Below are 15850 nucleotides of genomic sequence, written 5' to 3'. Positions count from 1 at the left end.
TTTTATTTAAAATAATTGTTTTTTTTTTTTTTTGCAATTTTTAATATATTTGTTAGAAGATGTGAAGGTGAGATATGGGATGCAAAGAAGACAAAACCGTCGACACAAATTATATGTTACCTTTTCAAACAATTCACGTAAACGCACAAGCTTCATGGAAAATGTCAATACCTGCCCTTGAATTGTACTATAGCCTCTAAATTTTCAACCATGAAAATGACTTTCATGCATCGCACTAACTTTTAAAAATATAATTGATAGGCATTTAAAGATGAACGCATTATAATTTTAAATATAAAAAAAATATGAAATAATTTAAAACTATTTTAATTTAAATAAGGAATTAATTACATGAATCAATTAAAATAGAGATATTTAATATTAGAGAAGTCATAGAGTAAGTGCAAATATGACATTGACACCAAACTACATGCACAACTTCTAAGAAACAACTAAAAATATTATTATGTCCATTTTGAATTTCCACAAACCTTCCAAAAGAAAATATTTCACATATAAAAATATAATAAAGACAGAAAGACAGAATCAAACCATAAACAAACAAGAAAAAGGCAGGCCAACATGAAGGAATTCATAAAACAAGAAACTTCCTTTGACATTGTCATGAAAAAACCAACCATACTTCTATCATTATTATTATAATCACCAGTTAATTCATGAACTTGTCATGTACCTTCCTTTACTTTTCAAATTTGTTCCTATATAGCCAACTCTTTAGCCATAACATTTTTCATCTTCATAGACTAAATAACAGCTTAACAAAGTTTGAATATTTGTGCAAAAGGATCATAGGATTTTTACGCATTCATCTATTTTTTTGAGTTTTGATTTTTTTTAAAGTAAAAATGCAAACATCAAACATGGTTTTTCGACAAATTGAATACCTTATTGCAGAAGAAAAAGCATCACAGAATGATGATATCGATATCAACTCATCTTCAAGTTCGAGTTTATTCAATTTGATATATTTATTCCTATACTCAACATTCATCATTGTTGTACAAAAGTTCTTCTCGAGTTTCTCGAGTTTTTTGAGTTTTCGGGGTTTTTTTCTTCTCTGCAAACTTTGTTCCGGTGACTCGGATGTAAAGGGAGAGAAGCAGATATCAGAAGGTGAATCAAGTGTTAGCAGAGAAAGCGTGGAGATTAAGAGAGATGAAGTCGAAACAGTGATGGCGAAAATGGGAATTTTTTGCAGTGAAGAAAGTGAGGAACTTGAAGAGAAATATGGTTCTAAGGAACTTTCTGAATTGTTTGAAGAGAATGAGCCAAGTTTTGAGGAAGTGAAGATGGCTTTTGATGTTTTTGATGAGAACAAAGATGGATTCATTGATGCTATGGAGTTGAAAAGAGTTTTGTGTATTTTGGGATTTAAGGAAGGTTTAGAAGTTGAGAATTGTCAGAAGATGATCAAGAAATTTGATGAGAATCAAGATGGAAGAATTGATTTTATTGAATTTGTAAAGATTATGGAAAATAGATTATGTTGAATTTTTCTGTTCCCTTGTGTGAGGATTTTTATAATGTATGAATTTATTTTGACATTCTTTTATTTCTTTTCTTCTACATAACATTATCATCAAAAGAAGTTATCATCAAAAGTAGGAATGTTAAACAAAAACAAACCTTCGAATCAGTCTAAAAAGTTAAAATAACCAAACTATTATATTTGGTTCAATGTTATACAAACAATTTTGAAACCGAACTAAATAACAAATGAGAATCTTGTTCAAGTCATTGACATCTTTTTCAAAGAGAGCGCAGATGACTGTTTCATAAGTTATTGCATTAGGATTGCAATCTTCATTGAAAAACAATGCAACACAAGATTGTTGGCTGCTTTCACGATTGCTTCAAAACTTACTTCAGAGTATTCCATTGCTCCTGTGTAGGATTCCATCCTCACTCCTTTGCTGGCAGCACCTCGAGATTGTTCCTTGCCCTTGTCAGACCTGTTCGTTTCAGCTTCTTCATTTCTCGTCAGTTGATCGAATTCTCTTCCTTTGAAAGAATTGTCTTCTTAAATTCGAGAAGCGATACTTTCATTCCATTCTTCATTTCGTCCATTCTCTTCTTCAGCAGCTCCATGTCTGTCCTCAATCCTAGCATCAAACTGTCTTGCTCGCTGGCCCATTGCTACCAGTGGTCGGCACAAGTACATGTCCCATCGCAAAAATGATGGAACCGGCTAGCATCTCTAACAATTATCAACCTGTTTGTGACCTTCGATATTAGTTTTACAGCAGTGTGACAATCCTCACATATCCGAAGGTTTTTAATTACACGGATGGGAGCCGGGGAAGGTATCTTCATAAGACCATATGCTATTGCCAGCTTCTCACTGTGATAATTAAGATAACTTTCCTTCTGTTCATCTTCCACATCATGCAGTACGGATTCAATATTCGGCACGTATCCTAGTTGCTTAATCATTTCCAGCAAAAGTTGAACCTTTTCGTAAATTTGAACACACTCGGGATGATTGCTTCCATCTGAAGAAAAGACGTGGACGATATTTCTTATCTCAAGCCAACTCACTCCGGGTTCCTTCTTAACGTTTCTTTCCCTCATCATTTTCCTAATAGCCGTGACACCGTCCCAGCTACGCGCCTTTGCATACATATTTGATAGCAATGTATATGTCCCCATATCTCGAGGGTTCATCTGTAAGATGGTTTCTGCAATTCGTTTCCCCAAGCTATAATTTCGATGAACATTGCATGCGTTAAGCAAAACTCGCCACGCAACAACATCCCATTTCACATGCGTTGTCTTCATGAAACTCTCAGCCTCGTCAAGCAGACCGGCTCGGCAAAGAACCGCAAGTTGACAAGTGTAGTGCTCCAATCCTGGCTCGATCTTAAAATGTTTCATTAGCTGATTCAAATAGTAAAACCCTTCTTTTACGAGAGACAAATGAGCACAAGCGGATAGAACACCGACAAAAGTTACATAGTTTGGACATTCTCCGGAAGACACCATCTCTTGAAACACTAGTAAAGCTTGTTTACCGAGTCCGTGTTGTGAGTATCCACATATCATAGCATTCCAAGTAATAATATCCCGATACGTCATATCAAAGAACACGACATATGAAGAATCAATGCTACCACTCTTGGAATACATATTTATCAAAGCATTCCCAACAATAACACGATTCTTAAAACCTAACTTCTCAATACGAGCATGCAATAGATCGCCGTGTCTGAGTGCTGCTATACCTGCACAAGCATTAAGCAAAACCGCAAAAGTGAACTCATTCGCCATAGTACCTTCTCGAGCCATACACGAAAGCAGATCCAAACTCTCCTCAAAATCTCCATTCTGCAAATAAGCAGTCATGAGGGAAGTCCATACCACCACATTCCGATTTTTCAAACCGTCAAAAACCCTCCTCGCAATCAAAACCTCACCGCATTTTCCATACATATCTACCAACATACTCCCAACAAAGACATCAAAAACCAAACCACCTTTCAACAACTGCGCGTGAACTTGCAAACCCAATCGCAAATCTCTAATCTGACCGCAAAGTCCCATGACACTAACATACGTAACATTATCCCAAACCACTCCTTCACTCACCATCCTCCCCAAAACATCCACAGCCTCACCCCAACTCCGAGACTCCACAAGCGCGTTCAACACCGAGTTATAACAAAAAGCATCATTAATACTACTACCCCCACGTTCACTATCCAAAACCTGCAATGCTAAATCAACACGAAAACACTTCGAGTACATATGAACAAGAGCACTTCTCACATATTGATGAAAAACCAAACCAAACTTGAACAAAATCCCATGACACTGCATCCCTTCCAAAACTCTCCCTCTATGAGCACAAGCAGAAAGAACAGTGGTAAACACATACTCATTTGGTAAAACTAAAACATCATCTCGAAACGACGAAACCATTTGTTTAAATAGAGAAACAACTTCCAAGTGCTCCCCATTATGCAAATACCCACCCATTAAAGCATTATAAGAAACAACGTTTCTTACAGGCATTTCATCGAACAGGTACCGTGCGAGACGGAGTTTGGAGCATTTAACATAGAGATTGATTAGGGAGTTGGTTTGAGTAATGTGGGAGTGGTGAGTTGATGATTGGTTGCGAATTAGCAACTGCGTGTGGATGGTTTTGCCAAAGTTTAGATATTTAGCATCGGCGGAGAGTTTTAAGAGGTTTAAAAGGTCTTTGTGTGATCCCATCTTAACACACACAAATAAAACAACAAAAACTATAACAGAATCAATAGTTAGTTAGTTCAATGGAGAATCAATAGTTAGTTAGTTCAGTGGTGATTGACGCTGAATTTGGTAGTAAAGACCACGGTTCGATAAACTGGACCCACTTAATATCAGAACTGACCTCCGAACCGGACTAAACTTGTGGTGATAAAAAAAAATAATAACTATAACAGAGCACCCAAACTTCAACCCTCGAAAACAAAATCAACCACAACTTACAGCGGCACTGAACTAAACCGCCGGAAAAAACCTGAACTCCGTCGCCGGCCGCCGCCGCCACAAGGTTCGTCTCTATTCTTTCCTTCACCGAATTTTTCCTACTCCTCTCCTATAGCAGACGACGCTGCGATCTCATCGCGATTTTCTTCCTTGGCAACACGAAACACACTACAGAATTGCGTCGTAGCAGATATCTACTCCGATTGGGTACTTCATCATTTCGATTATGATTACCAAATTGTTCTTTTATTATTGTTTTCATTGAATTGCAGAAAAAAGCACAGTGTATGATAATGACAATGTTGGGGAAAGCAAGAGAAGGAGTGGCTCCATTGATGAAGCTTGTTAGGTTAAAAGGAATGTGTATTTTGGAGCAATTGCATTTAGAAGAACGGTTGCTTCGAACGAGTTCGGATAATTGGTGTATTGTTAATGATGGAACTACTTCCCCTGCAATTGTTATGGGCTTGTCTGGGTAAGCTTGTTTGTAATCTCTTCAATGTTGTTGTTTTGCTTTACTATCACAATCTATGCTAGTTTTGTTTTTACTAATGTTCATTTTTCACTTGTTTTTCTTCCAATTTGTTTAGTATTACTCCATGAAATCTATGAATCTATGAAATAATACACCATCTACAACACTAGTAGTTCGAAAAATTGAATACTTGAATGCAACCACACGTGTTGGAGTTGGAAACATTAGACACGCCTTCTTTCAGAATTGTGGTTTGACCTAATTCAATCTTATAATACCGACTTTTGTCTGGTGAGGATTGCTCTGCGTTATAGACATATTTTCTAGCGATATCTCATATGATGTGGACTCTTAAAATACCCCTTATGCCCAACATTATTGGACTTGATGTATGGATATATAAATGGTAGGTAGGTGGTTTGATAGTGGAAACGTGATAGGAAGTGATCCGATGAATCTTTGATAGGTTCTAAAACCATGTTGGATTTGGATCTCATTCCAAAAGCTATTACAGTCCTTATTCTGGCTCTGGCTCTGATTACCGTTTTAAAATTGCGATTGAGCCTAACTCTATTTTATAAAACTGACTTGTAAGGTGAGGATTGTCCTAAGTTATAAACATATTTTCTGACCATATTTCATCTGATGTAGGATTCTTAATTTCTATTTGAAATGTTTATCTTACAAAGCATGAAATAGTCCTCTTATTTATTACTTTGGAAACAAGTGTTACATGAAGTCTAAAAATCTGGTGCACATGTGATAACAGAAAAGCATGAAGTGTTGTTGATTTCTGTCCTATAATAGTCTGATCATGTACTATATATTGCTGTTTATTAAACTTAAAATTGGGTGCTTAAATCACTAAAGAGAACCAAGTTCATGGAAGTTGTGTTTTATTTTGCGGAATGCCCAAGTGTTTTTGCGGAATGAACTTTCATGGAAGTTGTTTGATCTTGTAACAATGAAACACCGACATCCGATACTAACATGTAGCCACCGATTTTAATTTAAAACAATGGAAGTGATTGAATATAACCACATGTGTAATTGTCTTGGACATGCCTTGTACTTGAAGTGTTTGTGCTACATAGCTAAGAACAAATTTTGAGTGTGTTTTTTGAAATTCTTTAGCAATGTTTTTCCGTTTTGTATATTAATAAGTTTGGTTCTTCGATGTTATCGTATCCATTTTCCTTAACTCTTTTGGATGGAAGGAAAGGAAATGAAGTGTGAAATGTCAAGTTTTTATTTGTAATAATAATTTCAACAAAATGGGAGAACATATTATTCTCGCTTCTTCTGTGTGAATGGTCTTTGAAAATCTCCGGAGAATGCATTCTAAAAATTAATTGTTAATTTATTTTATTTATGCAACTCGTCCTTCTTTCTTCCCTCCGAACATGAGAAGAAATACCTAATGTCAATGTGAAATATTTTGCGTAGGAAACTTTCAGAACTTGTTGAAGCCAAATCTGTGTTGCGAGATCATATACCTATCATCAGAAGGTTTACTGGGGGAGGAACTGTTATTGTTGACAATGGCACTATATTTGTTACACTGATATGCAATAAAGACGCCGTTCCAAATGTTCAACCCTTTCCCCGTCCCATTATGTCATGGAGTGGTCTTTTGTATGGTAAAGTTTTTGAAGGGCTTGCCGATTTCCATCTCCGTGAAAATGGTATATTAACAATGTTTCTAGAACCACTCATTTTTTGCATGTTATATTTATACATAAAATTTATAGTGCAGAGTTGCGGTTAATTCAACGGTTTATTTAAAGTCTGTTTAAATTTCAAGATGTTTAATGAATTTCTGATCAAGTTATTTTTTCCTCTGTACTCAAAGATTATGCGTTTGGTGATCGCAAATTTGGTGGAAACGCTCAATCTATAACCAAGAACCGATGGATACACCACACGTCTTTTCTATGGGATTATGAAGACAAGAACATGTCTTATCTCAAGTTACCTGCAAAGGCTCCCAAATATCGATTAGTAAGTTTATATTTTTATATTTCTTTTCACTACATTCGAGTTATTAATTCGTTAATATACTATATGCTTCACTTGTTCATCGATCAATGCTCACATTTGATTGCTACGGTGCAGACAAGAGATCACACGGATTTCATTTGTCGAATGAAGGAGCACATGCCGAGATCAGAATTTATAGAGAGAACTATAAAGGCGGTTGGAGACGAGTTTTCTGTGAATCCTGTTAGCTTGGAGTCCATAAACATTGATTCTGTTTCTGAATATGTTCATACTACTAAACTACTAACAGAGCAAGAAATTCGGGAAGCTTCTATTCTTCAAACTTGAAAACATAGTTACTAAAAGAGTGATTATAATTTATTAGTTTCAATGCAATGTTTTGAAATTGTTGTCTAATCAATTTTTTGTGACCAAATTTTGTTGCTCCCTTTCTTTCCTTTGGTATAATATTTCAAATCTATTTGCCAATAAATTAGTATCTTTATTTCATTCTGATTTTTCAACTATTATCTTGTTCTTATTTAGATGACAATTTTTCTGTATAATTTGATTTGGTGTAATATCATTATATTTATTATGCTAATCTTTTGTTATATGTTCATTTCCTTTTTAATCTACACCTTCTTTATTGATGAGCTGATAAAACAGTTGTTTGAATGTGACATGAAAATTAGAATACAAATAAATATTGACAAAGCATTACAATAAAATTTATTTATTGTAGTTATCAATACATATAATCTTTTAGGAGTATAACTAATTTTTTAGGTAAAATAGCTATCTCTAGAAAATTCCACAGCCTCAAACATATATCATGTTATACAGCAAATTTTTCTAACTTTGATCAAACACTAAGATCTAACTAAAAAGGTTAGGCCATCAATAACATGTGGTAGATCCTTGAGCTCTCAATAATTTGTTTTATAAATTAGGTATTTTATGCGTTCATCTGCATAAATTAATCCTTACAGTCAATTGCACGTTTATGAATACATTCAAAATCAGAATTTCTGGTTAAATCAAAAGAGATTTTTATCATCTCATTTAAGTGTTCTTAATTAAGGTTTGATCGTTAAAACAATGTATATGCTAATTAAGCACAAGATTTCCTAATTTTTCAAATAAATCAACTATGATGTTAAATGACTTAATTAAAGTTATTTAAAATTTAAAAAGGAGAAAGAATTGCTTTAGGTTCACTAAAGAACAAACCAACCAAATGAATCACTAATGATGTCCACTACATTTTTAGGAATGCAAGTGAAGTTAGGCACCTCTTTTTAATCACAAAATTAAAGCATGATCTTTCACATTCATTCACCAATAATTAAAGTACAAAGAGCACATTCAACAATCTCTTTAAGACTAATCTTTCTCAACATGGCAAGTATCTCATTTGTTGAGGCACAGCATAAATAAAGCCAGCACATCATCCACAAATGCTTGCCACATAAATAAAAAATAACATATATAAATAAAATTGGGCTAAACCATCTTCTATCTAGCCCAACTCTAGTAAATCCATTTACACTACTCAACTAAAAAAACTTAGTCTTTTTAATCTTTAAATGTAATAATAATCTTGAAAATTGAGATACTACTATTATTATTATTACTCAACAATATTTTAAAAACCGAATTAAAAACAAACGATCGAGGTTCAACAATGTTAAACCGTTCGTAACAGAACAAAGTCTGAATCGAACTGTTTAAACAATCAAACCCTAGATATCGTCGGTTGAACTGATTGATTCGATTTTTAGAATATTGATAAAAAAAGTTACTTAATAGTTGAATTGTCTTCCGGTATAGGTTTGACCAAAAGACCAGCTAGCAGGAGCAGCATTGAAAGAAACCACACTATGACCATTACTTGTGGTGACAACAAATGAAAGACTTTGTCCATTAAGGTAAGAGTTACTTTGCCAATTTTGCCCCCAATTTCTTGACATGGCTTGCCATCTTGTTCTTGAACCTTTTATGGCCACAGAATGTACATCACCAGCTCCTCCAACATTTGTCACTAGTACTAAATTGAAGTAAGAATGTCCATTGATAGTGAACCTAATTCCTCCTCTTCTTCTGCATCTTACCCTTCAAAATCCAAAACCAAATGTAAAATCATTATTTTTCAGGCAGAACCGTCTCAAATTTTTAGAGGTCATGTCTAAATTAGTTGCCCTTTAACAATGACAAAAGAATAGACACTCAATTTAATTATAGTTTAACCATAATAAATATTTTATGAGATCCTATGGTTTAACCGTGATAAATTTCTGACTCTGTGCAGTAGTTGACCTTGCACGCCCTTAAAGACGGCCTATATAGTGTGAAAATTAATTAATACTATTATAAGATCCTATTTAACCACAGTTTAACTGTGAAAATATTTTAATCTTTGTACTGTAGTCTAGTTTGCACATTCTCAAAAACGATTCATCAGAACGAACAGAACTGGAACTCGTAATTAACACTAAAAATAGTAGAAAAATGAAAAATGTGAAGTTACCTTCTGTAAGCCACTGGTACAATCCCTGCTTTATATTGAGCAATGTGTTGAAAAATAGGTTGAGAAAGATCAAAATGGTGATTTGGAGGGTCACACCAACCACCAGGAGGACAGAAATTAGTGGCAGTAACTATAATGGATCCAGGAGTACACCATTGTGGATCATTCACACACTTAATTTCATAACATGCTCCACAACTCAATCCATTGTTGAATAATGCTGTGCTTAATGCTGCTGTATTTGTTCCATAACCTTGGCTATACAAATTTCCATATCCACAAGCTCCACCTATAGCAAAATCATGACTAACATTTATGCAAGTATTTCGATAATGTTCGTAGGGTTTATGCAAATAATCGTCGGTTTCTGAGGTGCTAACATAGTTGGGATGTGATTTAGGTTTATTATAGTGAAAAAATTCACGCATCCACGCTCTGAACATATTAATGACCGTTAGATCAAGATCAGACTATGATATAGTGTATAATTATTCGGTATTTTTATATATTTTATAAAATAATAAAAATTTGTTCGTTTTTTTTAACTGCTGTACTTGATTCAATTGTCATTGATATGCTGACTACGTGAGTATTTAACAAATTCATTGAATTGTCGATTATATTCATGCAAACATACATACATACAGACATACGTACCCATTGTTCCGGAAGCATCACTTCCGCCATAGAAAGTAGCATGAGCATTAATCCAACTAGCATGGCCACCATGGCCATTTACATGAGAAACCATGTAGAGAATTCCAAGGAGAAGAAATCCAAGAGGAGACATTTTTCCTACATAAATGAAGCATAGAGAAGTTAATATAGAAGTGAAAGGAAAGAGAAAGAAAGAAAGGGAAGAGAGTTAGTTAGAAGAAGATGAACCTTGAAAGGTGTTGTTTGTGGAAATGGAAAGGAGTTGGAAAGGAATAAATAGAGGGCAGTTATGATCTATTCTGACAGACAAACTGACACACTTTAGCTGTTGGGACCATTCCAATGCTGAAAAATGTACTCTCTATGAGTTAATTTTGGTAACATAAAGTTTTTTCTACGGTTCATAATCACTTATTTGTTTGTATAGGGTGAAAAAAATTTCTATAGTAGAGATTACAAATTTGTGATTGTACTATTAATATTTTAATATATTATTTTACTCACTAAAACTATCTCGAGTAAGGAGTTTCGATCGGATGACTCAAATTAATTATATATGAAATACAAACTCTGACACGGACATCAGAATATAATTTAGATATTCCGATATCAAAATTGTAAAAAATATAGTATATTGATGCCAAAACATATATATGATAATATTTTAGCTTCATTTTTATTTATCTATCACTAAATAGTTTAAAATGTTCAATCAAAATTAATGTTTTGAATTTTTCTTGAAAAATTAATCCTTTTTTAGATTTATTAAAGAAATGTATATTGTGTGTTGAAGGAAAGAAAACTGGTCCGGTCCAACAGGTTAGACATATCCGTTTTATTTGAATTTTTTTACAAAATAGAGTAAGGTTTTAGTGTCAGATCCTCTAATATGTTTGTTCTGTTTTTTTAAGCTTTTCGGACGCGTTCATGTCAAGATTTTTTTTAACTTTTAATCTTTATATGTGGAAGATCTGCCATGCTCGTCCTGCACTCCTGCTCCGCCCTCTTTCTTTTGTGAAACGAACTAAAATTTTAGATTTGTATTCTCAATTATATCCATATTTATGTTATCTATTTTTTAAACCCTAATCTTAATTAAACTATTTTTAAGTCCTGTTATACTAAATTAATAGTCTAATTAATTTATTAAAATTATGAAAGCATTGAGATTAGGATATCCTTACACTTCTCCACATGCTAACTAAAAAAACAACACAAAAACAAAAAGTTGAATTCTAAAATCCATTAAATATCATATTACTGAGATTACATAAGAAAATAATCTCTAATTTAATATTCTCTTAAATCAAAACATAAACATAAACAAACACAAGACAAAAAATGTCAACCTCATGGAGTATTAATTTATTAGATAACAACAAAAAAATATAACGTTCTTGTTGTGAGTGACACTTATACATTGGATACTAAAAAATTGCAATGTGACAGAGTCACATAAAACAGTATCTTTCATTTTGTTTCACTGAATATATGAATTCTGAAATTTGAATATGTTGTTTGTTTGGATTCAATTATTTATTTAACATCATGAAAAATCTAGTAAATAATTTATGAAGTACTAGGGTCATATTCCTTCGTACTAGTACTGTATTCACTATTGCTGGATCCCTTTAAATAATCATATATGGTACAATTAATACATAGTATTTATATCATCATAGTTAGTTTTGTAAATTTATTTTTATAAATAATATTATTTTTTGGTAAAAAATATAAAAGAAATGGAACTTTTTCTTAATTTTGTTTTTATATATATTTTTAGGGTTACCCTAGCATAAGGACACTTAAGTACTCCCTAGTAGTTTTAGGTTCACCGACAAAAAAATCTCACTTGCCATTAGTAATTAATTGTTTATAAGACTTTTTATATTAGCTGGCTCCCTTCTTTTATGATTGTAAAATTCTTATGATGATAATTTGATAAATAATTTTACAATAAAAAATATAAAATAATATTAAATATAAAAGAATAATAACAAAATATATTGTCATATTTAAAGTTAATCGAAATAGGAGTTATTCATGGTATAGCATTTAGAAAATCGAATTATACTAAATTAAACTATAATAAAAATTCTAATTATTTTAATTTATTTAGAATCAAATCGAATTGAACAAAACAATTGATTCAGTATATTAAATTTCCCGTATTAAAATCTTAAATATGTTAAACACCGTTATATTTTTTATTAATATTTTTATATAATATTTTTTAATTTTTACTATTAAAAAAATTAAGTGGTGCTTAACTTATAAACTAAAATGGATTGTAACTAATAAGGATGTACTCTAGTTTGTGTTAGGTCATCATGAGAGGAAAATGCAATTATATTTGGTCAAACACTTATCGTTAAAGACTCACTCAAACAAATGAGAGAGATATCACATATTCACATAAAACCTTAAGAGAATGAGTGTATGGATCCTCTCACTTATAAGGTGCTCAACCTCCACTTTTTTAAGTAATGTAGGACTTATACAATTCACACTTTTTTAAGCAATGTGGGACTTATACAATTCACACTTTTTTTTTAATAATCTCCTCCTCAAACGTGAGTCCTTCCATTATGCTCTCCCTCAAGTGGGAGCTCTTCCATCAACGTGTTTGTAACACTATTACCTGACACTCTTACTCGTCATGGCACTACAACGAGACATGTCGTTTGAGCACTTCCTGCCCCTAAGGCCGAGGTGATGGCATCTGAGCCTGGAAGGTAGTATAAGTTTCATATTATCAAGGGACATCATACTGGGGATTTCTACCAACTTAAGAAAGAAATAGAGAAGTTGATACAAGAGCGATACCTCAAGAAATATGTGAAGGAAAATTCCTCATATCCGACAGAGAGACAAAACATGGGGTGATGGGATCTTAGACCTTACTTATAGTGATTTAATGTGTAAAATTAGGTATGCAATGCATCAAACCTATTGGATCATCATAAATTCATTGTCTTGAATGAATTTCTACGTAAGCATTTTTAAATTTTTTTGTTTAAAGAGGCTTTGATTATCTTGTAATTGATTTCTATTAGAAATAAGCATGTCTTTAGTGATGTCTTCTAATGACTTTGTTGGATTAATTCATTTAGAAGTTTCTAAGCTCTCTTAATGTTGTGTTTTACTTCAGCGTATTTTAAAATCTTTGATTTCGTTTTATGGGACCTAAAATATTTTTGACATTGTCTTTTTGGGGGCTGGTCTAGTCAATTCCCCTTATAAATTTGTTTATGTCCATATTCTCACCCAACAAGATCGATCTTTTTATATTTTACGATATAGACATGCATTTCTGCTCGTATCAAATAGCCAATACATCTGAGAAGGAACCACATGGATGATGAGTCGAATATTCCCCAAATGGAATATGTGGTTCTACAATGGGATCAAGGGTTTTCCTCCAGCGTAGGACATGTTATTTTCAAGTATAGCGTTGTTGAAGGACAAAACTTGCGGCGTACCAATTTGTCAAGTTGATTTAGGTGGTCTTCTTGACATATGTACCTTTCTAAATTAAAATTAGTTTGGTGATACATATTATTCTCCATTTGGTACCCCTCAATGGCTAATCGTAGAAAAAGTACTATAATCTAATTTTTAGAGTAAATTCTACATATTGTATGTGAGTTGATTGGGCCTGCATTTGTCTTAGCGTTGAAACGGTCGACTAACTTTGAGTTAAAAATTTTGTTTGTCCTTGGTTCCCTTTAACCCTTTAGATTATAGAGGTGATTGGGTTGTCACTAAAATTGGCTTGTCTAGTATCTAATTATTTGGTTTGTTGAATCTTATTGTGAATCATGAGTTTGACAATGTTAGTGAAATGTTGATATACTTGATACATGATGTCATGTATCCCCATGTCGATTTGATGTCTAATAAAAGACCTAGTCATAACCTATAAGGCTTTAGTTAAATTAACCGATGAATCTCTAGAAGCGTTGAGGTGATCTATAAATGTAGGCATTTCTAACATTAGCGAAGGATCATTTTGTTTATGTTAGTTCGGCCTCTTGGACGTTGATGATGATGGTTGATTCATATTATCGCTTCTCTTTCCTATACATAAGTGTGTACGCCAAACACGGTCGTGATCTAGAAAACTAAATTTTTCAGGAGTTATGGACATAGTGATCCATTAGGTGTTCCTAATTTGTTGTTGAATTTGAAAGTTACCTAAGGTATTTGCTAAAAGCTATTAATTGTGACTTGTGAGTCACTTTCTTCAAGCGAATACAACGAGGAAGGAATTATGTCCCTTGATTATGGATTCCTTAATTCTTCAAAAGAGTGTTAAGTACAATTTTTTAATGTTTTCAACTACTAGACTAAAATTGTATAAAATAAAGTAAAAATAACATTATAGAGATAAAACACGTGTAAAAAGCTTGTTCTATTGGTCAAAACGGTGTGGCATACATGATTTCGTCGTACATAGGTAGTGCGTGATTTTCCACGCAATCCAGAATGGACCCTTCGACTTGTTCTTCACTTTTTCCATAATATCTACCATTTCTTCAATCCACAATGTATTATTTCTTCCAAATGCAGCTTCATTTTGAATTAAAATATGATTGGTCTTGTAACCTCGACTGAGGACTTTTATTAATTTCTCTTCTTGTTTTCGAGCATAGGCCCTCTCTCTTACCCAAAAAATAATAATAACTCCTCTAAATCTAAATTAAGTTTGACTCCTTCTTAATCCATGTTAACCTCATTAGATTCCTGAGAGAATCAATCTAGTCATATTTAGGTATTTTGTAAACTTACATAATTCATGAAAAATTATTTAATTCTAAGTTTGACTGTTTTTCAATTTGACTAACAATTTATTTCTTTTAAGTGTAAGCATACACACTAGCATATATTACTGGCTTTAGAAACATTTAATCTCTAACTTTGATTTAAACCTTAAATTTTTTTTCTATCTTTGCAATCACTTGTATTAAATATATGCTTAAACAACACACAACTCTCTAGTAGTCTTCAATAGAAGTGCACATGTTCTTCCTCAATTAATGCAATATAGGTGTGTTGCACTTAAACATAACTTTCACGTTAAAACACTTTAATAGTTAGACAGTTGATTAGTAGTAGTACTTTAAAATTATTCAAAGTTTTTTAAAACAATCAACATCACCCTCGAAAGTAGGATTTATAATCCTCCCCAATTTATGGTTGATATCATGACTTTTTCAGAGGATTCGACAAAAAAACAAAAATCAAATACTAGTATTAATTAAATTTTAAAATATTCATTTTTAAAAGTGATTATGGTAAAAACTAAATATTTCCAATAACATTGTATTAAATATGTTTGGATCATTCTAAAAATTAACTTAAAGAGTAGGTTGTCCTCATATATAATATTTATACATTCAACAATTGAAATTTAACGAATGTGAGACTTCAGACAAACTCCAACAACACAAATACATATTCAACACCTACTATTATATTTAGTGAGGGTTTAAGTCAAATGTTTATATTGTAATCTTTAATTTGGCTTTGATATCATGTTAAATATATTTGGATCTCATAATCTCACTCTAAAAGTTAGTTCAAAGAGTGAGGTTGTCGTCACATATTTATACATTCAACAACATACGAATCTAAGCAATATGAGATTTCAAACAAACTCCAACAACACAAATACATATTCAACGGAGTATAAATATTTGGACTCCCCGAGC

The 15850-nt window shown here is 32.7% G+C and overlaps 4 protein-coding genes across 5 annotated transcripts; 2 read left to right on the top strand and 2 right to left on the bottom strand.

The window, feature by feature from the left end:
* The first annotated feature begins 745 nt into the window (after positions 1-745).
* Positions 746-1628, top strand: LOC131608842 (probable calcium-binding protein CML45). Its single transcript, XM_058880420.1, has one exon. The coding sequence runs from the start codon at positions 867-869 to the stop codon at positions 1509-1511; it is 645 nt and encodes a 214-aa protein (XP_058736403.1). The 5' UTR covers positions 746-866; the 3' UTR covers positions 1512-1628.
* Positions 1506-4288, bottom strand: LOC131608838 (pentatricopeptide repeat-containing protein At5g39680). The gene has a single exon (XM_058880416.1). It carries the CDS (start codon positions 4234-4236, stop codon positions 2158-2160), a length of 2079 nt encoding a protein of 692 aa, XP_058736399.1. The 5' UTR covers positions 4237-4288; the 3' UTR covers positions 1506-2157.
* Positions 4289-4635: 347 nt separating this feature from the next.
* LOC131608840 (uncharacterized) lies at positions 4636-7366 on the top strand. 2 transcript variants are annotated; one of them, XM_058880418.1, is made up of 4 exons: positions 4636-4969; positions 6427-6654; positions 6822-6970; positions 7085-7366. In XM_058880418.1, the coding sequence occupies exons 1-4, from the start codon at positions 4927-4929 to the stop codon at positions 7295-7297; spliced, it is 633 nt and encodes a 210-aa protein (XP_058736401.1). In that variant the 5' UTR covers positions 4636-4926; the 3' UTR covers positions 7298-7366. The 2 variants fall into 2 exon arrangements, with proteins under 2 accessions (XP_058736401.1, XP_058736400.1); XM_058880417.1 differs by having other exon boundaries at positions 6416-6654.
* Positions 7367-8247: 881 nt separating this feature from the next.
* Positions 8248-10389, bottom strand: LOC131608841 (expansin-A10-like). Its single transcript, XM_058880419.1, has 4 exons — positions 10365-10389; positions 10137-10274; positions 9480-9768; positions 8248-9064 (listed from the first exon to the last, which is right to left on the bottom strand). The coding sequence occupies exons 2-4, from the start codon at positions 10267-10269 to the stop codon at positions 8755-8757; spliced, it is 732 nt and encodes a 243-aa protein (XP_058736402.1). The 5' UTR covers positions 10270-10274; positions 10365-10389; the 3' UTR covers positions 8248-8754.
* Positions 10390-15850: the final 5461 nt, after the last annotated feature.

The sequence above is a fragment of the Vicia villosa genome, linkage group LG6 (genome assembly GCF_029867415.1).
Source record: "Vicia villosa cultivar HV-30 ecotype Madison, WI linkage group LG6, Vvil1.0, whole genome shotgun sequence".
Lineage (NCBI taxonomy): Eukaryota > Viridiplantae > Streptophyta > Magnoliopsida > Fabales > Fabaceae > Vicia > Vicia villosa.
Note: the sequence above shows the minus strand (reverse complement) of the source record. Positions and strands in the feature narration are given on the sequence as shown.

Bases quoted from the DNA above. Each gene is read 5' to 3' on its own strand.
- LOC131608842 (XM_058880420.1), top strand. From the start codon at position 867: ATGCAAACATCAAACATGGTTTTTCGACAAATTGAATACCTTATTGCA.
- LOC131608838 (XM_058880416.1), bottom strand. From the start codon at position 4,236: ATGGGATCACACAAAGACCTTTTAAACCTCTTAAAACTCTCCGCCGAT.
- LOC131608840 (XM_058880417.1), top strand. From the start codon at position 4,782: ATGATAATGACAATGTTGGGGAAAGCAAGAGAAGGAGTGGCTCCATTG. The intron at 4,970-6,415 runs GTAAGCTTGTTT...TATTTTGCGTAG, and splicing joins ATTGTTATGGGCTTGTCTGG to GAAACTTTCAGAACTTGTTG. The intron at 6,655-6,821 runs GTATATTAACAA...CTGTACTCAAAG, and splicing joins TTTCCATCTCCGTGAAAATG to ATTATGCGTTTGGTGATCGC.
- LOC131608841 (XM_058880419.1), bottom strand. From the start codon at position 10,269: ATGTCTCCTCTTGGATTTCTTCTCCTTGGAATTCTCTACATGGTTTCT. The intron at 9,769-10,136 runs GTACGTATGTCT...ATTTTGCTATAG, and splicing joins TGATGCTTCCGGAACAATGG to GTGGAGCTTGTGGATATGGA. The intron at 9,065-9,479 runs GTAACTTCACAT...TGGATTTTGAAG, and splicing joins GTACCAGTGGCTTACAGAAG to GGTAAGATGCAGAAGAAGAG.